The following is a 26,097-nucleotide window of genomic DNA, read 5'->3' as shown; positions in this document are numbered from 1 at the left end:
CAAAGACAGGTCCCTCCAAGAGATGGAGCTGGCAATACAGTGCTAGATGGGATTTGATGAGTTGGGACTTGCTGCCAAAGCAGTCAGAATCAAAGCCCTAATGCTGCAGATCTGTCTCAAATAAATGTGGAGTGCAACACTAAACGAGATGTGAGAATCTGTCATGGTGAAGTGTGAAGGTGCAAGGTGATGGCAAGGTGAATGTTTACACTTCTCACTAAGAAAGAATCTGTAAAGGCACTTTTAGAGCCTTGAAACAGAAGCCAATACAAGTTGAATCTGTGCAGCAGCAACCATGATGTGTACTGTCACTAGCCATATGAATCTTTCACACTGCATCTCCCTGCTGGTGCAATGCCCATACACAGAACAATGAAGTCCTCACTAATGTCTTGATTATGTACTTCCTGAAGTTCTGTTTTCCCCTTGGATAGGCTTTCATTTTGGTTGAAAGGTCAGCATTGTCTGACTTGAATCAGAGACAGTGCCCAAGGCCTATTTTCCATTTGCCTGGTTCCTTTATGCAACTTTACATGATTAAAGGAATAAGCTAAAGCTATTTATGTGGTTTTATTATTTTATCAGTCAACTTTAATTTCTAGTGTTTTCACACACAAAATGTGGTTTCATCTTGGTGACTATATGAACTGGCAGACTCAAGGACAAGCACATACCCTTAATTAAAGAATCAGCTGCATACAGATCTCGCTTGTAGGTCACCTAAAGGACAGATAAACCTAATTAGTTCTTCCACAAGTTTTTAATAACACACACACACACACACACACACACACACACACACACACACAATGTACCTAAAGACCACTTTCCACACTCAAAGACTGTCAACACATAATATTGTCATTTTATTATTGTTGTTATTTTTAGTAGCCTTCAATCTCAAGGCTATGTACAAAGCCTAATGGATGAACTAATAAACAGTTAAAGCACACACAAACACAAAATATGATTTTAAAAACACACAGAATGTATGCATAAGGCAGAGACCTATTCATTCAGCTGGGAAAGCTTGTTGGGAGAAAAAGGTCGTCAGTTATTCCCAGAAAGTGCAGATAGTGGGTACCTGTTGTGTCTTGACAGGAATGTTGTTCCACAGAACAGGGACAGCCACACTGAAAGCTCTGCTCCAAGTTACTGTATTATATTTAATTATATCTAAATTATATTTAAAAAGCACTAGAAGCCATGAGAAAAATGTAAATCAGAAGATCTTCCAAATCTGTATTTGTATTAAGCTTTAAAATCTGTTCAGTATTAATTTTATAATTCTTTTTTAAAATGGCTACATTTGGTTTACCCACATATGTCTACCATATTCTTTCTAAGAGTGTTCACCTTTATTCTGTTTTAGTGAAATAGTAAATTTACCATTTGCATATCTTCATGTCAAGAAGTTCATCTAAATTACTATGATAATTATATTGCTTCCCTTACTATGATAATTACATTATTTCCCAAAATCTAGAGTTAACATCTTTTATTTTTTTAAAAAAACAACAACAATCCTCTTGCTCTAATACTCTGAATGTATTGCTAGTTCTGATCCAAAAAGTACTTTGGAGAAGGAGTGTTCTTTGAGCAAGACACCTCATAGAGGAGAGCTCTTATGTCAGTTTTGGTAGTGAAATGAATAGGTTGCTCTGAACCTCACATGCTTAAAACTGACGCCAGAAAATCAAGAGAAATTACCAAAACAGATTTTATTTATTGTGTATGTGTGTAGTAACAAATGTCTTGTATAAACAGGATATACTGCATAGTGATACAGAATGATATATAAAACAGTTGTTACAGTATGATTTTAGCATAGACATAATAACAAAAAGTGGAAGGATAAGTCCTAGAAATTCTTTTAACACAAGATGTATACACTATTTTTTTATTAAAAACTGTATCTCCATTTCATTTATAGTTATGTCACATACTTTAATGATATTGTAGTAAACCTTGTTTTTTAGAGATTAAGGGTACAATCCAAATCCCTCTACATGGTGGCAAGCGCAGGAGGTGGTGGAGGGAGAAGCCTGTGTCAGCCTAGAGCTGAAGCGACAACTGGGCCTGAAATAGAACCAAGGCGATCATAGGATGCAGTGAGAGTGGCTTGGGATCCAACAATACTTGGCTGGCCCAGCCCTAACCCCTCCAGGAAACTTGTTTCGGGCTGCTGTTGACACTTCTGTCCATCCACACATTCAGCAGGTGGAATGGAGTAGCACACGGACAGAATGACATGCCAGGAAGCTGACTTTGCCAGGAGAACTAGATGGAGAACAGGGAGGCTTGAATTCTCCTGGAACTTGTGCTTTTATGTATTATTACCTCTATTCAACATATTAATATATATATATATGTTTGATGTATTTGATATAAACACATCAAAATGTGTTGTGTATATAATAGAATATTATATAAAAGAATATTTGAAGAGTATCGTTCTGTATGAGCTAAAAGAGAAGTCTACCAAAGTTGAGCCATTTCCATAAACTTCCTTTCTTGAATCCTGCCTAGGTACTTAAAACCAGAGGAGAATGGGTTTTCCTAAGAAAAGCTCGATCAGGCTGATGAGACAGGCATCTCAAGGAACAACCTGCATCTCAATTCTACATTGCAGAAGATTTATTACATTCATCTGTGGCAGTGAAAAGCGAGTTGGGCATCTTAAAAGCTCCAGCATGGATATACAGCTTGTTATAATTAAATTGCATTCATGGTTTGTAGCATTTGAACAATATTTTTTCAGAAGTGCAATCATGTAACTATCATCAACTTTCCAAAGCTTCCCATTTACTAAAGAAAAATGTTGCTCCTACCTTCCATAAGTCAGGGGGCCCTTCAATAAGTTTCGCCTTTGTTTTGTTGTATTTTAGTGCCAGATGCAAACATTCTGTTCCATAATCCAGGTCATAGTCACTGCACTGTAGACAATGTTGAAACAAAAATCATTGTAGCCTACGGAATTTATATACAACATGGCATTTTAAATTACTGTTTCTCAAGCTTTACAAATATACAAAGTCACAACTGTGTACAGATTGACTGAGCACCCTAGTCCAGGTGCAGTCAATGTTTGGCTAATAGGCCTATATCAGTTGCATTTGCGTGATGAAATGTTACTGCCAACATCAGGTTGTGCCACCATGGTAATCACTGCAGAGGTCCAAATAAGCCATCCTGATCCATATAATTTTCTGCTTTATACTATTATATGCCACATCAGCTAACAGCATCAATACTAAGATTATCATATCTGTTTCAGATTCGGCCTACATTGCAAGCACACACCATGACCGTACTACTGTGCTGCACAGCTGTAACTGTACTTCTCCTAAACATGTATTTTCTAGTATAATGCCTCACAGGACAGTAACCTAACATTATGAAACTTTGCCAGTTTACTCTCAATAAACTGAAAGTGTTATGTCAAGAAAGGGCTAGATTATTTCCTGAGCCAAGATCTTCTGTAATTCTGTCCTTTGTTAACTGTGCCAGTGGAGAATTGCCAGAGTTAAAGCCCTTTCAATTCTGACTATACTATGTAAGCACAGTATAGCTACTAAAATGGTAGAATCCCTTCTGTAATGCATCTGAGACATTCTGGAATACTTCAAAGCAATGCAAATTCACCAGTCCAAATTAGTAGCTTTCCCTCTACACATTCTTAACTACGGGAGGGGGGGTGAAAAACAGAAAAGCAACAGGAAAATGAGCTGTCCATAAATTCCTCAAAATGTTTGTTAAGATCAAAATAACTAGGAAAATTTAAATCAGTATGAGGTAGATTGAGATGGTGAGCAGTAGTTAAGTTTACGTGGAACAAATACAGAATTTCAATACCTCTATTTTTTTTTAGTGATAGCAGTAAGTACTGGTTTTCAGGAGTAAGAGAGGGAAATAAGCTAAAGCTTCCTGCAAACAGGATTTCTTGTGTGATACTGTCATTTACCAAGTCAAACTCTCCTGTAGCTGTGGGAGATGCTACAATAGGAACAAGCAGAAAAGAGGAGATTGCCTCCTCCTAAATGCAGGGTCTGTTAGTCTTCACATTTGGTTACCAAGATGGTGTGCTTCCACAAGAAAGGAAGATGCACCGCATCAAAAATCAAACATGACTAAAGAGAAACTAGATGTGTGTGATCCGGTGGCCAAGATGTGAAAATAGGTTTAGCAGTCATGCTGTGAGCTTGTGTTTCAGAAACTCAGTAGAGGATAACTCCAACCAGTATTTTCAAAACTATTTTAAAGGCAGGTTGAATGGGTCCCTCTTTCAGTCAGAGGGCAATTCCATCATGGGCAAATTTCCAGAAGCCACCTGCCAGTAGAGTGTGTGGGCAGAGGTAAAACTGGTCAGAGCCTTGGCTGTGACTTTTATCATTGTGCAATAAGCTGTATCCCAGCCATGCACAAGTCTGAGGTTTCTATGCACCCACATAGGGTGGTTTCAGGTTTCACCTTCCCCAATCAAAACAAAGAGAAGGCACACTTAGAAGAACAAGCATTTGTCCATTTTGACTGCAGAATCAACTACACAGGCTGGTGTAGGTTGTACACACCCAACACATAAACCTTTTCGTCCATTTTGTGTGGGTATTTGTGTGGAAGTTTATGTAACATAACATAATTATACAAAATGCTACCATTTGGTGGCAAAAAACCAAAAATATAATTTATTAAAATGAATATTTACTAATTCACTCCCCAAATAACACATGCAAGTCAGTTGCCTCTTACAGTATGGGAGTGGGGGTGTGAGGAGAAGAGTAAGTTTCTTTTTTAATTGCCAAAATTCTTACCTGATGATATGCTTGATGGATTATATCAAATAAGAAAGCCTGAGGCATTTCACTTGCTCTGTACTTGGCACGATCTAGTGAATGGTCTAAACATCCGTCAGCAGAGGAAGCAATAACAGTGGAGACAAGAGGACAGATTGCTCCTGCTGCCTTGGGAACCAAGAAAAAAAGGGGGGATTTTAAACACAGATTTACATGTTTACCTTAGTTAATCTCTGCTTAAAGAACAAGTCCAAGCAAATTTAATATTTTGACTTCCACATACACTGTTGGCCTGATCCAGACAGCCATTGAACTCTTCTTGATATATATTGCACATCCTATTCTGCATGATGTTGATGAAAGTTGAGCCTCATAGTATGGGAATAGACAGCTGAATGCATTATTTTTATCATGTTGTAGCAAACAGTGAAAATTAACACTAAAACGTTTCCCAAAAATGTTTAGCACCAATCTTTCATATTTGTGAAAAACTATCTAAAGCACACACATACCTATCGTATTTTCAGACTCTTCTATTTATGGGAGGCAAAAAACTTACTTTATTATGGAGGTTGAAGAACCAACTGACAAATTATTTTGATTGTTCTGAAATATGGAATGAGTGTAACCATACTCTGGTGGATAAATGGCAAAGTATTAATGTGACCACTTCACCAAACCCAGATCTATACTTGAAACCATGACAATGGGAATGTGGAGAAACAATCAGATGACCCAAGCCATCAAATTAAATATGACTCAGACTCTAGTGGCATCGTTTTAAAATAATAATAATAATAATAATAATAATAATAATAATAATAATAATAAATTAATTTTCCAAATTATTACAAATCAAACCAAATTACTTTAATTTAATACTATTTCATAAACATGGTTAGTGAAATTCTGCTGTGTTGCCTTCATAGGCTTATAAATATCTTAGTTTCAAACGTTGATGGTAAGTAATCAGGTAAGAGTTATGACACAATAGGTTAAATTTAGCCAACAATTCTACAACACTACACTGGAATATGTACTGTGTGATTAAGTATTTTGAACTTTAGGCAGAGACCACTCCTAAGCAACAGTCTTTACATCTCTCTCTTGCTCAATACTGTAAACATTGATAATTCAACTTTGACAGAATTAGTGTCATTTTGTCCATCCTCTCTCACACACACACCATTTGGTGAACTGTCAGAGTCTCCTGGCTATTCACCCAATTAGTCTTATTTTCAGTTCTCAACTTCCTTCTGATTGGCTTCAAATGCTAGCTGTAATCATGGAGATAGTCAGGACTTATGCTTAGGAAAATAAGCATGTCTTAGTTGGGATCTTGTCCTCTACTGCAGCAGAAAAGAAATTGAGACGCGGCAGTTGTCTAGGGCTGACCGTTGACAACAATGGTAGCATTATAATACACTTCCTCACTTACAGGCATAATATTACACCACTGAAGGAGACAGGAGCGTGACCTGAGAAAGCACACAATACTGATTAAGCTCTGCTCTTCCCTTGCCATTCCCTATTCCACCCACTTTTTGTCCCTTGTACTGGTGCCAACGGAAAGGGCAGCAGTGATGCGATATATTGAGACTGAAATCTATCCCAGTGTATCTTCAGGCTGAGCAAATGCACAGGAACTTAGAAGAGAACCTCTCCCTGCCCAGGAGGCATAAATAAACTCAGGGATAGTATTGCTCTGTAAATGAATATGATTAATGTCTTCACATCCTAATTAATCAAACTCTTTCCACATATTACTGAACAGAAAATATTATTTTACACCATTGAAACAACTTCCATTAGTGGGCATTCAAAACCACATGTATTTTCTAAACTAAAGTAGAAGAATTACCTGTGTATTTATGTTTTTAACAGGTAGAAACATGTACTTCTATTCAGACATCTGTGCTCCCACCAATTATATCTCTAGTAATCAACATGCTTCAGCCACATACTGTAATTACCACTTCTGTTAGCAGAACTGTCTTAAAAGAATACTTACCCTAAATTTACAGAATACCACCTTCAAAGATAAAGCAACCACCAGCAATTATGAGATTAAAATATTTCAACTATTTCCAAAAAATATTTTGTTGTATATTTGAACATTAAACTGATACCGTATTAAGCTACTCTTTAGCATTAAACTGATACTGTATTAAACTACTCTTTTAGAGTTAAACTGATTTTAGAAAAACTATTCTAATTTAGTAGCCAACAAAATCCAAGATTACTTCACAGCAACTTAATCACCAAAATTTATGACAAAATTCGTGTGCCTGTTATTGATGCTTTCATTATGCTCTTTTGTAAGATCTCAAACCCATCCCATCTTCAAGTAAATGTCAGGGATGCCAACAAATTTGTCCACACCTGGCTTGGAAAGAAGCTTCTAGGATTCTTAAAAACACACCTCCCCACAATTCTTCTCCAGCTCATTTCAGTAGTCAGGTGCACAGCTTTTCCCCATCCCCAGTTTTACTAACTGGAAAGTCACACAAGAACTCAGGGCTTGATAAACTGTGCAGCGTTGACTTGATCAATTTAAGAAACTGAGATTTGGCTTTAGTGCATCCAGGAGTTCCCCTGGCAAGTGAGGGAAAGAATGGGAACCTCTCTTTCCCATGTCAAGGAGAGGTTGTCAAAGGACCTACAAATACTCCTTTATTGGCCTTTACAAACTAATGTTCAAGAAGGACTAAAAGACAAAATGACAGTGTGGGGACACTTTCCGGTAACAATACTTTGTGCTTGTTTGGAGTCCAATGTGGCTGGTATGAAGACTCTGGCCCAGGATTTGTCTGTCTATCTTGTACAGTGGTACCTCAGGTTACAGGCTCCGCTAACCCAGAAATATTCCCTCGGGTTAAGAACTTTGCTTCAGGATGAGAACAGAAATCATGCTCCCGTGGCACAGTGGCAGCAGGAGGCCCCATTAGCTAAAGTGGTGCTTCAGGTTAAGAACAGTTTCAGGTTAAGAACGGACCTCTGGAACGAATTAAGTACTTTACCCGAGGTACCACTGTACAGTAAAAAGGTAAACTTGTGGGCGATAAATAAATAGTCCATGGTATTCGATTGAGACTACAAAACAGGCCTAGACAGAATGGTTACACACCAGAGTGGTTTTGGAATGTTAAAAAAGACAGTACAACCCAGAGTCTTAAATTCCTTAATTTGTAATGCTGAGAATGAACTGTTGAACCTGTGTAAACTACTCTGTGAAAATGGAGAATGATGTCATGAGTCACTGAAGAGAACATTTAACATAATTTTGAATTAAAGAGAAGAGGGCAAATTAGATCCTTAAGGCTGTTTACCCAGCTGGAAGGGGCCAGTTTTAGAACTTGTTGGAATAAGGTCAGCAGGAAGGAAGTTTTAATCTGTTTATTCCGAAATGCAAAATGAATAGATAATCAGAAGCTTAAAGCAAACTTTGAATCAATGACCTGACACCGGACATCATGGTGCATATTAAGCAGACTTTAAAAACAAAGGTTTAATGTACACAATGTAAATTTATAATGCATAATTACAAAATTGGATGTCTACTAAGTAGTAATTTCTATTGAATTCAGTGGGGCTTACTCTCAGGTGGGTGGGGTTAGCATTGCAATCTTTGTTTCAAAATTTCTTCCTTTACAGTTTCTACTATGTTTCTGAAAATCCTAAACCTAATTTCCAGTTAAAACAGCTTTTCTCTTGGCCTTAAATTTACAGATATGCATAAAAAGTTACACACACATGTGCCTACTTCAACTGAGCACAGGCCAAAATGCATTACGGCACTTAGCATACGGTGATGGCAATGGAGAAAGCTCGCTTCTCCATCATCACTATGTCCATAGTAGCTGTCCAGCAGAGCTCTTCCAAGTGGTGAATGGGCTTGTGCCATATGACCAAGAGAGCATTGCTATGACACCCTTTAGCAGCCTTGTGGCTTTAGTTCAAGCCCTCTCTCTCACTCTGTTACTTTCCAAATGTGGATTTAAGTGTAGGACGCCAAAAAAAAATGTCCCTTTCTTTAAAATTCTTAAATTGTTTTTTTTTTAAGTTAAACAATCCTTTTTATTTTTTTAACTACAATGGGCTATTCACTTGTTATTTCTATCAAAGACACCTCTAATTTCTTGAAATGTCCTGATTCTGTCAAGATACTCTAGAAAAATTACAATCAAATCCTAAATTTAAAAAGCATTCATTTTAAGGAGCAGTAATTATTTCTTTAGAAACAGTGGTTTTCTTAAGCTACATAACTTTATTTCTAAAGATCTGTTCATATTAGATAAGAATTCCTATTCCTATCAAAAACAGATACACAAGCAAACTGGATTCTAGTCAGTAGCTGCATTATTTCCTGAGGATTCAAGGTTCCCAACTTTCTACTGTATTAAGTCTAAATTAACCAATGTTTCCTTTTGGCTTTTACAGCCTAGTTTTACCCAATAAAACCATTTCATGCACAAAGAAGCTTTGTTGAAAGTTTGCTACAGTAACAAGTTTCGGAAACACAGGTCTCCTTAAATACTACCTGCTCCACTGATTCATAAACCTGTTAAAAAGGTGAAAGTACGGAATAAAAATAGGTTTCAGTTCATAAAGTCCATTAGGAAGGGTTTCATTATCTTTTAAAAAGAAGCATCTAGGAATTTTGAAGTTGTAAAGGTTTAGAACTCTACAATGAGTATCATTACTGTGCTCTCTGTGCACAATAAGTTATTGGGGAGGGGAGAGTCCAAGTACAAGAAATATTTCTTAGAACATTGGAATTGTCATAACTTAAAAACAGTACCACTTAAACTGTTTTTCTGCAGCCTGATTTGAGGTAGTCATAATTTTATAGCTGAATGGTGTATAGTGTCCCACAAGTTATGAATCACTGGGAGAGTCCTTTAGACTGCCTTGGGGGAAATAATATTTCACTAATGAGCACTATAATGAAATATCTAAAATTTGAAGGAAGCCAGGAATAGGATCCAGAGGCTGTACCAGACCTCCTCCGTCTCAACCCACAGCTTGTTGGCTTCTTGCCCAACAACAAAGGAAGTCAAGAGAATCAAAACATTACTAGAAGGTTCAAAGCATACCTGAAAATTTAAACACCGAATAACATATACTGCACGAGAAGGATTGCATGAGATCAGTGAGCTTTGGGGAGCAATAGAGCACTCAAGGATTTTGCAGGGGCCCACTCTGCTATGTCAAACAAAACCAAAGCAGAGCAATTTTGTTGTCTCTCTTGCAACTGGTGAAGAAAGAAGGAAAGCTTTCCCTAAGTTTTCAATACTGCACAAGAACATTTGCTGCATTTTCTATCCGATAACAAGTTGCTGCAGGTATGTGCAAGCACAGTAGCTCATTTTGTGATAGCACTAAGGCAAATTAGAAATCAGAAGAAAGGCACATGCCTTAAGGATGTTGATCATTTAAGTTACAAAGTTGCACTTCACAATGAAATGACATGCACTAATTGCATTAGGAATGTTTTCAACTAGTCCCTGGAGCCTTGGAGAGGGGGGCGGTGCAAGCCATGAAGCAGCTTAAGAAAAAAGAAGCACAGCAGAAAACCTTGCTTCTAAGGAACCTTCAGTCATACAAATAGTATCTAAAAGAACAATGAAATTCACCCACAAGCAATTTTTTAAAAACCCTTCACTGAGACTGTATATTAAGTGGTGTTCTTGAAGTCAACCCAGGAGCAAATAGTCCTCGGAGCACTAACTTTCTGAAAAACAGTAACGGGCATAACAACCAGAAAATGCTGGCTCTTATAGAGTTCATCTAGTTATTATTCTACGTGTTCAGCAAAATGAAGTAGTAGAGTGAACTCTACCATGTCAAGGTTGTTGTGTTTTAAATCTCTCCAAACAGAAAAAAGAAGGGAGAAGAACAACCTCATAGATTCTTTTCTACTTTAAGCGAGTGGTTTGTTTGTGCATTTCACAGAGGTGATTTTTTTATTTTTATAAAATGCCCTCATCTGTAGCCTGAAACAGCGTACCACCCTAGGACAACCATGATCTAAAGCTAGGGCCCCCAACATGGCAGCCATTGGGTTATTTGATTGCCTGTTTGGGGGATGTTGATTGCTTTTTTGTCTGTTTTGTTTCTGGGGAGTTGTAGAGGGTTGTGAGCATCACCAGCTGCGATTCTAGGAAACTAGTATTTTGTGAGACCCATGACAGTTTCTTATGGTGGTAACCATCAAAGTAGTTCTGCTAGCACAAGGATTCTGCTTGCGTAACAGAACTTTCCCTCCACACCTTTCCCCATGTGTAAATCTGGGGGGAAACCCCAGAACAGATTTAGATGGGTGCAGGGAGAGGAGCAAGAGGTGAAATTCTGTTTCACAGCCAAAGTCCATGCCCTAGCAGAACTACTTTGTTGGACTCCACCCTAAGATTTCTAAACATGCCCTTGGGCTCAAAAAGGTTGAGTATATATCTGATCTAGAGCTTATTCCAGGGAATAGTGCATTTTATAAACAACTGATAGAAGGGATGGCAGAATGGCCATCTTTCACTAGAATGCTATATAGTGGTAACTGTCCCACAGACTCAGTGGACAACTGCTCAATTTTTTTTTCACATTTGCCTGCTGCAACCAACATACAGCATTCCTAATTAGGGGATGAAAAATGTCTTCACAAGCTTAGTAAGCATTCTCAGAAACTTCATCCTAAACATATGCACAAGGGTATCTTTATGTGAGGTTGACAAAGCCTCTCCTTTTCTTTAATGCAGCACTTACGCAATTGTTCTGGTGTTCTATTGTAATTGCAGGTGCAGCTGGTTTTGAAACAGTGTCTCCAAACTATGTCTCATCTTACATGTCAGTCACCTATGCAGCCAAAATTAGATATCCAACAACAAAATTTCATTCTGAAGTATAACAAAATCTATACACATAAATTTCTTATTGTGCTGCTCTAGGAGCAGCTGTATAGTTAAAACAGCTGTTTCAGAATTCCATTCATAATAAAATCAAGATGATTCATCCTATCACTATGCAACTTGGCATAGCGAATCTACCTGGCAAAGGGTTTAAGCTAGCCACATTACCAAAAAGAAAGAAAGGGAGGAAAGCGAAAAAAAGGAAAATGACTGAATTAAAGCAGTTAATTTTTTATCATTGAAGTGCAGGAGGATTCCGTGTTTTCTACAATTTTGGGGTACCTTCCATTTTTCCTTTTTAGTTTAAATTATGTAAAAGAAAAGAGATACTACAGGGGTAAGTTAAGTGTAAGTTAATTCAGTACATGCTCATTGCCAGATTGATGTTGCCTAGGTAAAGTTGGCCACCTCATGAGAAGAGAAGACTCCCTGGAAAAGAACCTGATGTTGGGAAAGATGGAGGGCACAAGGAGAAGGGGACGACAGAGGATGAGATGGTTGGACAGTGTTCTCAAAGCTACCAGCATGAGTTTGACCAAACTGCGGGAGGCAGTGGAAGACAGGAGTACCTGGGTGGTCTGGTCCATGGGGTCACGAAGAGTCGGACATGACTAAACGACTAAACAACAACAACAAAGGTAAAGTTGGGTCCCTCCTCTGCCCTCTGAAAAAAGGTAATCATCAGGCTAAAAGGCTGAACAAAAGTCAGGAGGTAGGTAACATTAGTGCTGTGTCTGTTTTTATATGTGAAACACTGCCAGATGCATGTGAGCACCTTAGAGTGCTGTTGTGTGTTTGCCTGTGTGTGCAAGGATGTGCTATGGCTTCACTTGATTTGCCGTTTCTGGCTCAGCTTAGCTTCCTTGAGTGACCTGTTTTACACCTCTTTGTCACATGCTCTCAATTTGCAATCTTTGATAACTGCAGCAGACTACATTCTAGGGCTGCAATAGACACACTGTCTCACCTTCCACTCCCTTAACATGAGGATAACAACAGATTACAGTATGCCAAGTACACTTCTTAAACTACAAGATATACCGGGAAGATAATAAAAACTAAGAGAACTACTCTTAGAGGACTGATGTAGAGATTACTGCTATAAATAAATAAATAAATAAATAAATAAATAAATAAATAAATATTTTCAACACGTCAAATCACAGTATAAATGTTAATGAATATAGAGCCACAATTAAGTTAGATTTTGATGGATGCCTCCCTCCAAGGTGATCTATGTCATTCAGTGAATTTCCTTTAAGAAATACAATGAAATTATAAGATCGAGAAAACTTGGGGCTAAGATGCTTATAAACTCATTCACCAAAAGCATGGAAGTTATGGGCATGGCAATTCCATTCCATGTAAGGCCAATATATACTGTGCTCATCTGCAATGGAGCTTCCATTTATCTATGTGATCCTTCAGTCCAAATTCTGTAATTCTGCAGTTTGGCAACTCTGAAGGTGATTTTTCTAGCCCTAGAATACACATACACCTGGTCTAAGTAAAAGTACACAGGCACTGAACACAAACACAACAACGTCCTGAATTCTCACTCAACAGAAGCTAGATTCTACACCTGGGTATTCTGGCAGTCAACTCTTTTCAAACTAATCACATTGTTATATCCCTAATCAATATTTATTTTCAAAATGTACAATTTCACATTTAACACTAAATGTTTATTTGAAAGCATGAAGAAGCATCATTCTCATCTTTCAATTGGCTGCCTGTTTCATGTGAAATACAAATCCAAAAAACAATCAGGAAAATTCTAACTTTTGAAAACGTGAAAGTTTTTGAGTCACTTTTTACTTATAAACAGCAATAATTGTAAGGAAAGAATCAGACTTAATTCAATACTTGTTGTAATTATAGAGACTCTGTCTCTCAATTCTATCTTTCAAGCTGGACTGACAAGTTCAATTTAAAGAAAACATGCTGCAAGCATTTTTCTTTGTGGTGTAGTTTAAATTGTTGGCAATAAAAAAACTTGCTAGGGGCTTTGGAATGCTGCCTTCTTCTGTTTCCACTACTTTCCACAACTTGTATTGGCAACAAAAATAGTGGGTTTTAGAAATGTAAAATTTTAATTATAAATTGCTTCAAAACATAAATGGAATCTAATTGGTTACAAAATTATATTCTAACATTATCAGGAGATTGTTTCATATAATTAATTTATTAAGGCCTAATTTGGAAGGTCTGGAAAGTTGCACATTTTGAATCCTTCAGGCAAATAACAAACTGATTAGTAAATGTAATAAAGTAATTTATTCCACTGACAAGTGGAATTAAGGAGTGCAATATCCTACTTGATCAATTGCCATTTTAAGAACATTAAAACTTCATACAATTATGCTATCTTTATGGTATGCAGAACCTGAACTCTAAATTAGCATCATCTTCCTTGCATGAGTGATTTAGTATGAAGTTTCAGACAGGTTGTGTTTTTTTTTTAATGAAAAAGGAAAGGAAAGGAAACCAGGAAGTCTCTACACACACAATGTAAAAGGAAATCATTATTTTTCATAGAAATTTAAATAAGTGTTAAATGTTCTTTAACTCATTTTAGGATATCTTGGAATGCTTAATTTCCAGAGTCTTTCTCTGTATGGATCAGCATAACCAGATCACTGTAGTCCATGCATTGGTAAACTCAAGGTTGGGTTACTGTAATGTGCTCTTTGCCCTTTAGCCTAGTCTGGAAGCTCCAGCTGGCACAGAAGGCAGGAGCTGGGCTGCTAGTGAGGTCAGATGGTAAAAGCATGTGACATCTCTCCTAGAAAATCTATACTTGCTGTCTCTATCCTACCTATCCTATCCTACCACGCCAGGTTCAGGATACTGAAAACCCTTAAAAACCTGGGTCCAGGATACCTTATGAAGTGCCTGAGCCCTTATATCGCAGTCTGATCACTGAGATCATCCAAACTCAGAGCACTGTTAGTTGTCTCTGTGTTACCACCTACTATCTCAGCATTAGAGTTCTGCGATTTTACAGTACTTACCCCATGCTCTTTGGCAGCCATAACTACTTTAAAAAGTATGTCCTCCTCAACAAATGGTCTCACGGCATCATGGATTATTACTACTTCTGGTTTCTGAAGTGGTGAACTGAGAAGGTGGCTCTCTGCAAATTTTTTCAATCCATTGAAGATCGATCTATGACGAGTCATTCCACCTTCGGCTACTGTTGTTCGTTTGTGACCATATTTTTTTATAATAGACTTCATTACTTCAACGTTCTCCGGAGACACCACCACAACAATATCAGATATCCAGCTGATTCTATAAGGCATTGAATAAAATTATTTAATGCACATGCACGAGTATTTTTTTTCTAAATATGTAAAAAAATGGTAAAAGTATCTTTCAGTGTTTCTTTAATTTTACTTGTTTGCCATTTAGGAACACTAGCAAAAAAAGCAAGACACAATTCACATGTTCAGAACAATAGTGAACTATGTTTTACCCAACTGAAACTTCTACATTAGATCTTTGAATCATAAATCTTCTCATTTACTCAAGTAAATAACCAACTTTGTGACCAGAATTTACTCACAACTGCAATCTATTTGTTAAGACACAAAATATTCTTAGACATATACTATTTACTAGAGGCATAAGAAGATTCTCGCCTATTATGTATGACTGGGGTATAATAGGGTATGGCCTTAGGGAAACCTGTAGTGAATTTGCCAACTATGGCCCCATCTGCACTATACATTTAAAGCAGTATCATACCACTTTAAATATTTAAATCCTTGAACGATTCAATCAACGGTATCTCTGAAAAAATTTACACATCACTGGGGCAGATAGGTGAACTAATGTCCGTGTACTGGAAGAAACAAAGATCACCAGTGTCAAAGCAATGATTCTTCAACATCAACTTAGTTGGACTGGTCATGTTGTTCAGATGCCTGATTACTGTCTTCGTAAGCAGCTACTCTATTCCCAACTTAAGAATGGAAAGTGTAATGCTGGTGGTCAACAAAAGAGGTTTAAAGACTCTCTCAAGGCAAATCTAAAAAAAAATATAGTACAGTGGTACCTCGGGTTACATACGCTTCAGGTTACAAACGCTTCAGGTTACAGACTCCGCTAAGCCAGAAATAGTACCTCGGGTTAAGAACTTTGCTTCAGGAAGAGAACAGAAATTGTGCTCCAGCGGCGCAACAGCAGCAGGAGGCCCCATTAGCTAAAGTGGTGCCTCAGATTAAAAACGGACTTCCAGAATGAATTAAGTACTTAACCCGAGGTACCACTGTACTGTTTAAACACCAACAATTGGGAAACACTGGCCTGTGAGTGTTCAATTGGAGAACAGCCTTTACCAAAGCTGTTGTGGACCTTGAAGATGCGCGAACTCAGGGTGATAAGGAGAAATGAGCTAAGAGGAAGGCACATTTGGCAAACCCTCACCATGATCAACTCCCACCCAGAAAACTATGTCCCCACTGTGGAAGGACGTGTGGATCCAGAATTGGCCTCCACAGTCACTGTTTTCATGGAAGACGATCTTACACGGCTTACACCAAAGAAGAATGAGATATCACTTTATATAGCCATAGCTTTCCCCCCAACAATTCTGGGAACTTAATGTTTGCTACAGGTACTAAGAGGTGTTAAAGGTAAAAGTAAAGGGACCCCTGACTATTAGGTCCAGTCGTGGCCGACTCTGGGGTTGCAGTGCTCATCTTGCTTTATTGGCCGAGGGAGCCGGCTAATAGCAAGACTAAACCGCTTCTGGTGAACCAGAGCAGCTCACGGAAACGCCGTTTACCTTCCCACCGGAGCAGTACCTATTTATCTACTTGCACTTTGATGTGCTTTCAAACTGCTAGGTTGGCAGGAGCAGGGACTGAGCAACGGTAGCTCACCCTGTCACAGGGATTCGAACCGCCGACCTTCTGATCAGCAAGTCCTAGGCTCTGTGGTTTAACCCACAGCGCCAACCATGTTAGGAGACCCCTCTTTCCCTCACACAGCAACAGCTCCCAGGGTGATTTAACAATTAATCCTTCTTCCCAGTGAGTTTGCCATAGTGGAAAGTGTTTTCATTCACAGAACCCATTTTCAGCAGAAATCTCCTGCCAGTGCCATAACCCATGCTGTTCCAGATGGTACCCAACCCTCAGAAACATATTTTTAGGAAGCCTTATGTGGGTAAAGGGGATTGGTGAAAACTGGGACCGTGCATGAGCTGAAGTACTTTTCACCAAGGTAAAACCACCACTGGATAGAGCTGAACTTCTAAGTAGATGTTATTTCTACCAAAATGCAAGCTCAAAAATTACACTAAAAGAGAATATTTATTTAAAAATAGTTACTTAGTTTTCCTTTAAAATGTATCAAAACATTTGCTTGTTTTCAGAATGCATTCTATTTTGAAACAGAAGCTAAATTGAATGTTTTATATTAAGGAGTGATAATTAAGCTCTGGAAAGCAAGTCAAAAGGCAGAATATAGCACAAACAATATATTTATTTTTTAACCCAATACAGTACTACTCAGTGCTCGCTTCACTTATGAAATAGACGGAAGAATACAGTGTGTGGTGCTCATGAAAGAATTCATGAACTAGTTTTATCAAGACGATGAAGCAGATAACTTCATTCAAAGAAGCAAAAAGTAATAGATGGAATCAATTTCTGTCTTTTAGCAGACTTCATCAAGACGTAGATCCAAATATATCACAAAGCTAATCATGGGTCATAACTCCTTGAAAAGAAAAAAATATTCTGGAACATAATGGAACTTGCAACTTCGTGGTGAAATGTTTTCCAGATGTCCCTTATTTTAGAAGACGCCAGCTCTCAGAAAGGGTACATCACTTGGTACCCTTTCAAGGGTGATGGGATATTTGATCTTTCCAGCTAAAGACACCTTTTTAAATTTGACCAAGGACTAGATGATGCCTGTTCGGGGCAATATGCCATCAAAGAGCTATTGAAAAGGGAAGAAAGTCTGCAATTAGAATATACTGGAAAGCAAGGAAGCCACAAATGATTGGAGTGGGGGGTCTTTTCATGTTTTCTAAGAAGGGTACTAGCTGCTGATGAGTCCCAGAGATTGAGTCAGGAGCCAATTAAATTGTTAGCATGACACTGTATAAAGTGCTGCCAAAGCTCAAAGCAAGACACAGTAATCCTCTGGCATCTGTAAAGAATGAAAGCAACCCACCCAGGATGGGGTCAGAGAAGGCTTCTTGGAAAGACCCAATACAGATGGAAAGAGAGAAGGGACATGCAGGGTGGCACAAGTGGGGGGCTAAGACAGCTAAGAATGAATGAGCATAAGTTGGGGTGCCAAAACAATGCTCATTCATCATGCATAAATACCAACATATGCATTAATTAGAGATAATGGAATATTAGTCAGTGTTAACCACACACACTAGTTTTTCCACCACTACCACCACAGGGTTTTGTTGGAGAGAATGGTGATAAATCTATTCCTCTGGCACCATTGGCATGTAATAGGGAACACTTGCAGGGGTTCATCACAGTCAGTTTAAGCCAATATGTTGATTTTGTGTGGGTGACAGCATCGCTCCGTTCCCTTCTAAAAACTGTATTTTTAACTCAGCTTCTGTATATTTTGTATCTTTAAACAAATTCACATGCAAGTACTCTCTTCTGCCCAAGTGTGAAGCCTTTCTGGAACAGAAAGACACTCCACTCCTGAACTCAGACACCTCTTTATTGATTCACATAAACATCCATTGTATTAGAGGCAATCTCCAGGGCTAAGCCCTGGGAATTTCTGACTCTGTATTCCCATTGCCCACCTTAACACACTGTTTGAAAAACTGCTGAGTACAACCATTCTTCAAATATCCAAGTCATTTTCCTTTCTGCACATTTGCACATGGCAAAAAGGTCACTTACCGAATCATTCTTCACAATCAAACACAGGGTAGTGGTGTGCAAAATTACAATTTATGCACCTGCCAAACTATTAAGACAACACATTCAGTCTATGAGGAACAACAAAAGCTAAGGGCAAGCCATAAAGGGTGGTAGGCAACATAAATGGGGCACAACAGGGGCAGAAAGAATGTTATTAAAAATGAACAAGAGGAGGCAAGATTGAATTCAACAGATGGGGTAGTAAGCATGCACTGAGTTTTTTCAAAACACAATAAACTTAACCTAAGTCAATGTTATTTCAGGCTCAGTCCTGGAATCTATTTTCAGCATGCATGGCCTCAGTCACATATAAACCAGTTCCTTTCCAACATTCCAACAGACTCTCATGCAGAATGTTCAACCTTTTCAGACTCAGAAGCTCCATTAGCCCATACATGCAGTACTGATCCTTAATTTACCTCCATATGCAAGTAATGCTGTAATGCCACTGGGCTGATCCACCTTAGGTCAGGATACAATCCAGCTTTGAGTCCTGACCAGCTAGTGAAAGACTATTGCCCTAGTGGGGCTAAGAACCCTGGACTGGATTATGCAGATAAAGAGAAAAGCTATACAAAACAGGGGTAGGCTTGATTCTCAATGAAATACTCTTGAGTCTAGAGTACAGGTGTCCCCTCACTTATGCAGGGGTTATGATCCTTCACCCACAAGCGTAAATAAAATTGCATAAAGTGCAGAGCACCCTCTAAAAAGTCTCTAAACGTCTATTTTTTCTGCTCTCCAGTTCCCTCTCCAACCCAGACCAAAATATCTATAGTAGAAGCTCTGGGACCAGCTGGAGGTTGGAGGACACACAGGAAAGTGGCAGCGGTGGCTGCTGCTGTGCTACCCCACATGTCAGCTACTGTATTAGGTAAACAAAACCCCACTGTGCCACAGGTCTCTTTGGGGCTTCCTCCGCCCTCTTCAGGTTCTGGGGAGGGTCTCCTTGTAAGCTGCGAGGACTCTCCAGCTCTCTCCCACCACTTCCTGGTACAGTATGATTCTATTTATTTATTTTCCAGCACCATGCAAGCAGAACACAGGTAAGTGGGGAGATGCTTGTAAGTAATCAGGGCCATGGAACAGATTTAATGCCAATCACAATAATGTATCCAAGTGATACCTTCCTATTTTATATATTCACCCTTGCCAGTCCAAATTTTATGGTATCCATAATTGAAAGCAGTCCAGACTAAAGTACTGCCCCATGACTGTATGGCTCCCTGTTTGCCCCAACTGGGTATAGGCTTTGACATCAGCTTTTCTGACAGTTCGGAAAAATGACAGTTGGAGGAGCTGGAGCAATAAAGGCCTGCCATGAATAGCTGGTAAATACAGGATGGGGACGGTAGCTATTCCAAAATATTAACTGTGGAGTTAAAGAGTACAACAGCATGGAGTCTATTCTTTGTGGGCTCTGACAGTGTCTCTCTAACTTTTCAGGCAGGCCTCTTTTTCCAGCCATACCAGGACTTGACAGGGAGAAGGACTTGTGACCCAGTGAATGCAAAATATGTGATCTACCAAAGATTTATGGCCCCGTTCATCACATTATTTACATGCTTACAATTACTGATGTAGGGGTTTCAGTGCCGTATTTTCCCCACATAATTTTTTCCATTTCATAATTTCATTAGTAACAGTAAATAGATGTCAACTACAGCTACAAGTAAATATTAGGCAATGCCACTAGCTTCATTTACTAAACACAGTTATGCTAAATTAGATTACTCCCTAGGACATCATAAAAATTTCCAGTGTAAATTACCCCAACTCCAATTCAATTTTTTTAATTAAAAAAAATACACATCACTTGCAATGATTTTTCTTTTCTTTCCATCAAACCTACAACTTTAGGTTTTGGAATTACCTGGAATATGAAATGACCTGGGATATAGACAGCTACATACTCAAGATCATTTACAGACCAAACCTGTGAATACTTTGAAAAAGCCTACTCATTTCAAGCAGCTTAGGTGTACCCAGCTGCATAAGATCAAATTCCAGAGCTTCAGTTCAAAACACAGTAAGAGCTTCCCTGAAGTTAGTGGGACCTCCAAGTCAACATGTACCATGTACGCCACCTTGAGCTCCTTAGAAAAAAGGTGGGGTGTAAGTGTAAAAGATAAATAAGTACAACACATGCTTAAGCTTCCATTAGTGATCATGAGCACTCAGAACTGCAAATATTTTTTACTAGCTGAGGCTCCATAGGACAAGGGATCCAAGCAGGTAGGGCTTGTGAGCCAACTTCTTGCCTTTGAACATCTCCCTCATCTTAGCAATAAAGCCGTGGAATCAAGGCTGCAAAACTCCTAGTGTTTAATCAGAATAAACACCCCTGTATTCAGCAGGTAAGTAAGCACGACTCTGAAAGCGAATTCTCGTGAAATCAATAGGTCTTTTCACGTGTGCACATAATACAGAGCTGAATTTGATTTTCTGACTCCTTCCTTTTAAAATGTTTATAAGGAGGTAAAATTGTAAGCTTCCAGGCAGAGCTGCGTCTTGTTCAAAATCTCAGATGCGTGAAGTGCAGTTGCCATGACTATGACCCGCATTTTGGGCAAAAACCCTTATTGTGACCGACCCTAACGTTGCCCAAATGCGATATTTTTTTTGGGGGGGGGTTCCCCTCATACACCCACACTGCTTGCTTTGTATTTTACACATTGACAGTTATTATTTCTCTCAGAAGGCGAGGGGGGGCTGAAGTAAGCGCGCCATTCCTGTCAGCCCTGGAGAGCGTGTGCGCATGCGTGGGTGAAGGGGAAAAGCCGTTGGCCGCGCTAAGTCAGGCTGGCGTGAGGGAAGAGGAGGCGGCGGCGGCGGCTATTTACCTTTCCATGGCTCGCACCGTGTAACTAACAAGCGGCCTCCCCAGCAGAGCGCAGAACTGCTTCGGAGTGCAGCCGCCCAGGCGCTCCCCGCTTCCTCCGGCGGGGAGCACCGCCGCCACAGACACCGGCGGGCGTCGCTCCCGAGGCGCCTCCGAGCCCTTGCCGCCGCAACTGCCCTCCCTGAGGTCAGTCACCGGCAGCTCCATGGTGGACATCCGAATTGTGGCTCCTTTTCTCCCTTCCCCACCACCCCGGAAGAAAAGGTTGTTGCGCGCGCGCCAGGGACGGAGAAGGGGCTTGTCTCGAGCAGCCGCAGCCGCCCGCCTCACTTTTGACCCCCAAGCCTGGCTGTGAGTCGCAAAAACCATCAGGCGCGCTATGCCGGCTGCCTGGATAGCTCGCCCCCGTTGAATTGATCTCATATTCTCAACAAGCCACCATCCTTTTTACTTGTTGATCCTCTCGCCCGCCCCCGGCATTTTTTTATTTTTATTAAATTTACTTTGTTTTTAACTGGGTTTGGCTGGCCCTTTAAATTGCCCCTCTTAGAAACGAGGGAGGAAGGGCGACGCTTGCGTTCTTTCTGCGCATGCGCCTTGCCATTTTTTAAAAAGGGGCTGGGATTCAAAGCGGAAGCCACGTGGCTGCCGTCGGCGTCACACTGCCTTCAGTTTAATGCCTGCGACGTTGTGGCTAGACATGGTTATCTTGAAGACTGTCTACGTTAAGGATGTTGCCCTAGTTTTTTTACTACAGTTCGATGCATATGTAATGTTTCAGCGCAGAGACCAGTTACTTGCTTTGTGTCACTGCAATTCAGTAGCCTGGGTTGCAGGACAGGACAAGGCTAGCTATGGCGTGCGAGGAGTGCTCTAGCTACTTTGCTGCTCCCTGGCCTTTGTGCTGCCTCCTCACATGCACTGTCCACATGGGTAGAGAATGTGATGCCCTTCGGATATTGCTGGACTCCAGCTCCCTTTATTTCCAGCCAGAATGACCAGTGATTAGGGAAGAGGGGAGTCCAGCAACTTCCGGAAGTCACCATGGCCCATGGGTGTAGCTGAGTAGGCAGCTGACCCCCATCAAGTAAATAAAAATACTTAACTAACTGACCAATAATGCCTGCCCCCCCCAAAAAAAATCCTGACTATGCCCATGCCATGGATCATGACAACTCCAGGGTTAGCATGTTGATTGAAACGGCCGTCACAGGTGAGCTCTTCTTACTAACCACAAGCTGTAGCCAAGATCTCTAATGGTTTTAGCTTTATAATGCTGTCTTGGGATCAGTGCAAATTGTTGCTAAGTGGCACCAACAGGGTTGGGTACTAGATCACAGACACCAGTCCCCAAGATAAATGCTGCAGAGTAAATCCAAATTAAATCAATGGAACTTAATTCAGAGTTAACTTGTAGCAAGTAGTTGTGTTAATTTATTCTGGAAAAGCCCAAAGGAATTATAGAATAATACCATTATTAGAGGTAAAAAAAAACACCACTAGGTAGTAAGGTGGTTCTGGGAACTTCAAAAGCTTGTTCACTGTATTGTGATATTTTTAGTTGACCCTAATGACATTAGTAGAGTGTTTGACTAGCAACAGGGAGACATTGCTGAGTTCAAATGTCAACCCAGCCATAAAGTTTACTGGGTGACAATGGACAACCTACTGTTTTTTCAGCCTAAAGTAACTCAGAGGTTTGTGAAAATAAAATGAAGCAGGGGAGAATCTTTAGCTCCTTGGATGAGATATGGGAAATAAACATAATAAATAAATTGGCATTTATAAAAAGCTTACCCAAGTTCAGCATTAGAAATTCTCCAGGCGTATTTTGTACCTGGCTACTGGCCACTTGCACCCAAGAGAAGATGCCTGGATGCCAGGATAGCTCCTGATGTCTCTACCATGCTGAGGTGCATGCCTGGGGATCCTTGGATCTTGACTATTTTCAGACACTAGCAACACATCCTGTAGAACTCTATCTGTTATATTTTCTCTGCACAAGCAGAATGAATTTTGTCTGGTCCAAAAATGGCAACTAGGCATTCTGTTTTGGCGACTGTAACCTTGGTTTAAGGAGCCATTTAGCGCCTAACATCTGAAGCAGGAGAACTGATAACACTCCAAGAGGCAGAGCTACTTATGTAGGTACTGGAGCACATAGGGTTACCATTAATTCTGCCAAAAGATCACAGTGTTCGGATGTCAATATAAACCATTGCTAGGAAGCCTGGACTACCTTACTGGACTACATCTTTGACTATTGGCCAGGCTGACTGGGGCTGATGGGAATAAATCTTGCAAATTCTGGATGCTCCCCACCCCTGAAGTAAACTCTTGTTTCTGACTTTTATTCATCTGAATGACACTTCCAGACTGACATTTAGGGAAGTGGGATAGAGCTAACTATACCTCTTTGTTTCCCATTAAAATGCTCTTGACATATGTAAATAGTCCTTGTGCCCTACAATGAATGGCAGCTGTCTTTAAATATTTCAGTACAATTGCTTATTCACTGTATGCCCAACAATATAAGCTACTGTTGATTTTTTTTGAAAGGCCAAGGCAAAATTATAGCTTTGAGAGAGTTCCTGGTTGTCTGCTAAAAGGTGCTCATTGTGTACTGAGATGGAAGTTAAATGCTTCCTTTTCCCAAGTTGCTTATCCAACCAATTGGTGACTGCAAACACTTCTATATATCAGTTGGACCTTTCTTTTTTAAAAGAGCTACTAAAGAAGGTATTTCTTAACCCACAACAATAGCTGCCATTCTATGCACACATGTAACACATTGTGGAGATTAGTATCCCTTCCTTAAGAGATAGCATGCTGGACATGCATTTGTTTACTTGACAACACAATCCTATGCATGTCTACTCAGATGTTAGTCTCATTAAGTTCACTGAGGCTTCATCCTAGATAAGTGCTTGTAGGGTTGCAACCTGAAATACTTAGTGACCTGGACAGAATCTAGCAAAAATCAGCCCATGACTAAATTCCACTGAAAGCAATAGAATAGGATTTAGTTATGGTTAAAAGTGGGACCTGAAACAAAATGCCATTGTATGTCTTCTCACTTTGGGGCCTTACCTGTTGTGCTATACAGTGCCAAAGGGCTGCCAGCTGACCCCAAACCTGAGCGTTTTATAGCTATATAGGGGTGGGCCATGCAGTTCTGGAGATGGGAATGGCATCCTCCAACCTAATTCTTCCCTTCAGAAAACTACAGTATAAGCTATCGGGGAGCATGAGCAGGCTGATTTCTTCTCTTTCTCAGCCCCTCATTTTCCTTTCAGTTGGTTGTTTTCAATTTACACTCCACATTTCCAGTGGCTCTCAGTAACCAACAAACAAAGCCATGGGAATCCAAGCAACAGTAAAATAGAAGTTATTATTAGCATGTAAAAAAACCTATGCAAATGTATACCTATACAATACAAAAGACAAGTTATCCAAGCCACTATGGCCACTGTAGAAACAAAAAGCTCTCCAAATAATGGGGTTGATGGGAATTGGAGTCCAACTGCATGTGGAGGACCACAGATTCCCCACCCTTACGTCCTCGGGGTTTACTCCTGAAGCTTTTCTCATGAATAGCTGCAAGGCAGTGGAGGTTTAGTTTTCAGTCTCCTAGAAATGTAATAATAAGTACAGTGGTACCTCGGGTTACATACTCTTCAGGTTACAGACTCCACTAACCCAGAAATAGTACCGCAGGTTAAGAACTTTGCTTCAGGATGAGAACAGAAATCGTGCTCTGGCGGCGCAGCGGCAACTGGAGGCTCCATTAGCTAAAGTGGTCTTCAGGTTAAGAACAGTTTCAGGTTAAGAACGGACCTCCAGAATGAATTATTTAACACGAGGTACCACTGTAATTAATAATTAGTAAAAGTTAATATGCTCTGAATTGTATGGTTATTGTGTTCACTAAATATCTAATGAGTCTAAGCAATAAATATCTGTGGTTTCTCTTGCTGTTACATGTTTGTGCAAAGCACATGTTGGGGAGAGGAGGGAGTATGCACTGAAACCTACTCGGTGCTCTCAGTTTTTGAACCAATGGGGTTAGGTCCAGTATTTAAAGAGCCCTCACCCCTGTTACATCATTAGAACCTGAACATAAACCTATGAAACTAGAAAAGAGCAAAAAATATCAATGTTTGGTCCAGATCCTAGGTATTGCACCCTCACTAAAGGAGACTGTATTTCTCTTTATCTTATATGCTGCTTTATTACAAGAATGACGACTAGACTACTGATCCTAAACTGAATATTTAGTTGCCCAACCACCCCCTCCAGAACCCACCATTCTCAACTGACTCTCAACTGCCTCACATTCAAACTCCCTTTCAAATCCTCATCCAATCATCACTCACCACCAGAATTCCACAATCTATCTTTCCCCCTCCCTCCTTAACGTTCCCATAATAATTCTGATACAGTTACCTTAATAACCCTATTACATTCAGTATTTTATACACACGGCTTCCTATAACCATACTGTTAGAAGCACTTGAGCTTCCCATTCCTGGTTCCTAGGAAATGGGGGTGAGCAAACTGCAGGTTCTTCATCCCTGTTCTAAACAGGTGTCTTCCCCCAAATGATCCTGGGAATTGTAGTTTTTTAGAGGTTCTGGGGA

General features: G+C 39.8%; 1 protein-coding gene and 1 long non-coding RNA gene across 3 annotated transcripts in view; one reads left to right on the top strand and one right to left on the bottom strand.

Moving 5' to 3' along the window:
- CRPPA (CDP-L-ribitol pyrophosphorylase A) overlaps positions 1-21,897 on the bottom strand; it is a 49,936-nt gene extending 28,039 nt beyond the window's left edge. Inside the window, exons 1-5 of one of the 2 annotated variants that reach the window (XR_014161995.1) lie at positions 21,459-21,897; positions 14,710-14,989; positions 4,812-4,961; positions 2,832-2,936; positions 675-720 (exon numbers count right to left, since the gene is read on the bottom strand). Coding sequence is in view for 1 of the 2 variants with exons in the window: in XM_081883344.1 (XP_081739470.1) it covers positions 675-720; positions 2,832-2,936; positions 4,812-4,961; positions 14,710-14,989; positions 21,459-21,880 (1,003 nt within the window). In the remaining variant the exon portion in view is untranslated. The remainder of the gene's footprint in view (positions 1-674; positions 721-2,831; positions 2,937-4,811; positions 4,962-14,709; positions 14,990-21,458) is intronic. The other variant, XM_081883344.1, reaches the window with a different exon arrangement.
- The window catches only part of LOC309353900, a 233,895-nt gene extending 209,987 nt beyond the window's left edge, over positions 1-23,908 (top strand). Inside the window, exon 2 of the long non-coding RNA XR_014162130.1 lies at positions 23,466-23,908. This is a non-coding gene — a long non-coding RNA (uncharacterized lncRNA). The remainder of the gene's footprint in view (positions 1-23,465) is intronic.
- The last annotated feature ends 2,189 nt before the right edge of the window (positions 23,909-26,097 follow it).

The sequence above is a fragment of the Podarcis melisellensis genome (genome assembly GCF_964234715.1).
Source record: "Podarcis melisellensis genome assembly, chromosome: 12".
Lineage (NCBI taxonomy): Eukaryota > Metazoa > Chordata > Lepidosauria > Squamata > Lacertidae > Podarcis > Podarcis melisellensis.
This window is presented reverse-complemented; position numbering and strand designations above follow the sequence as displayed.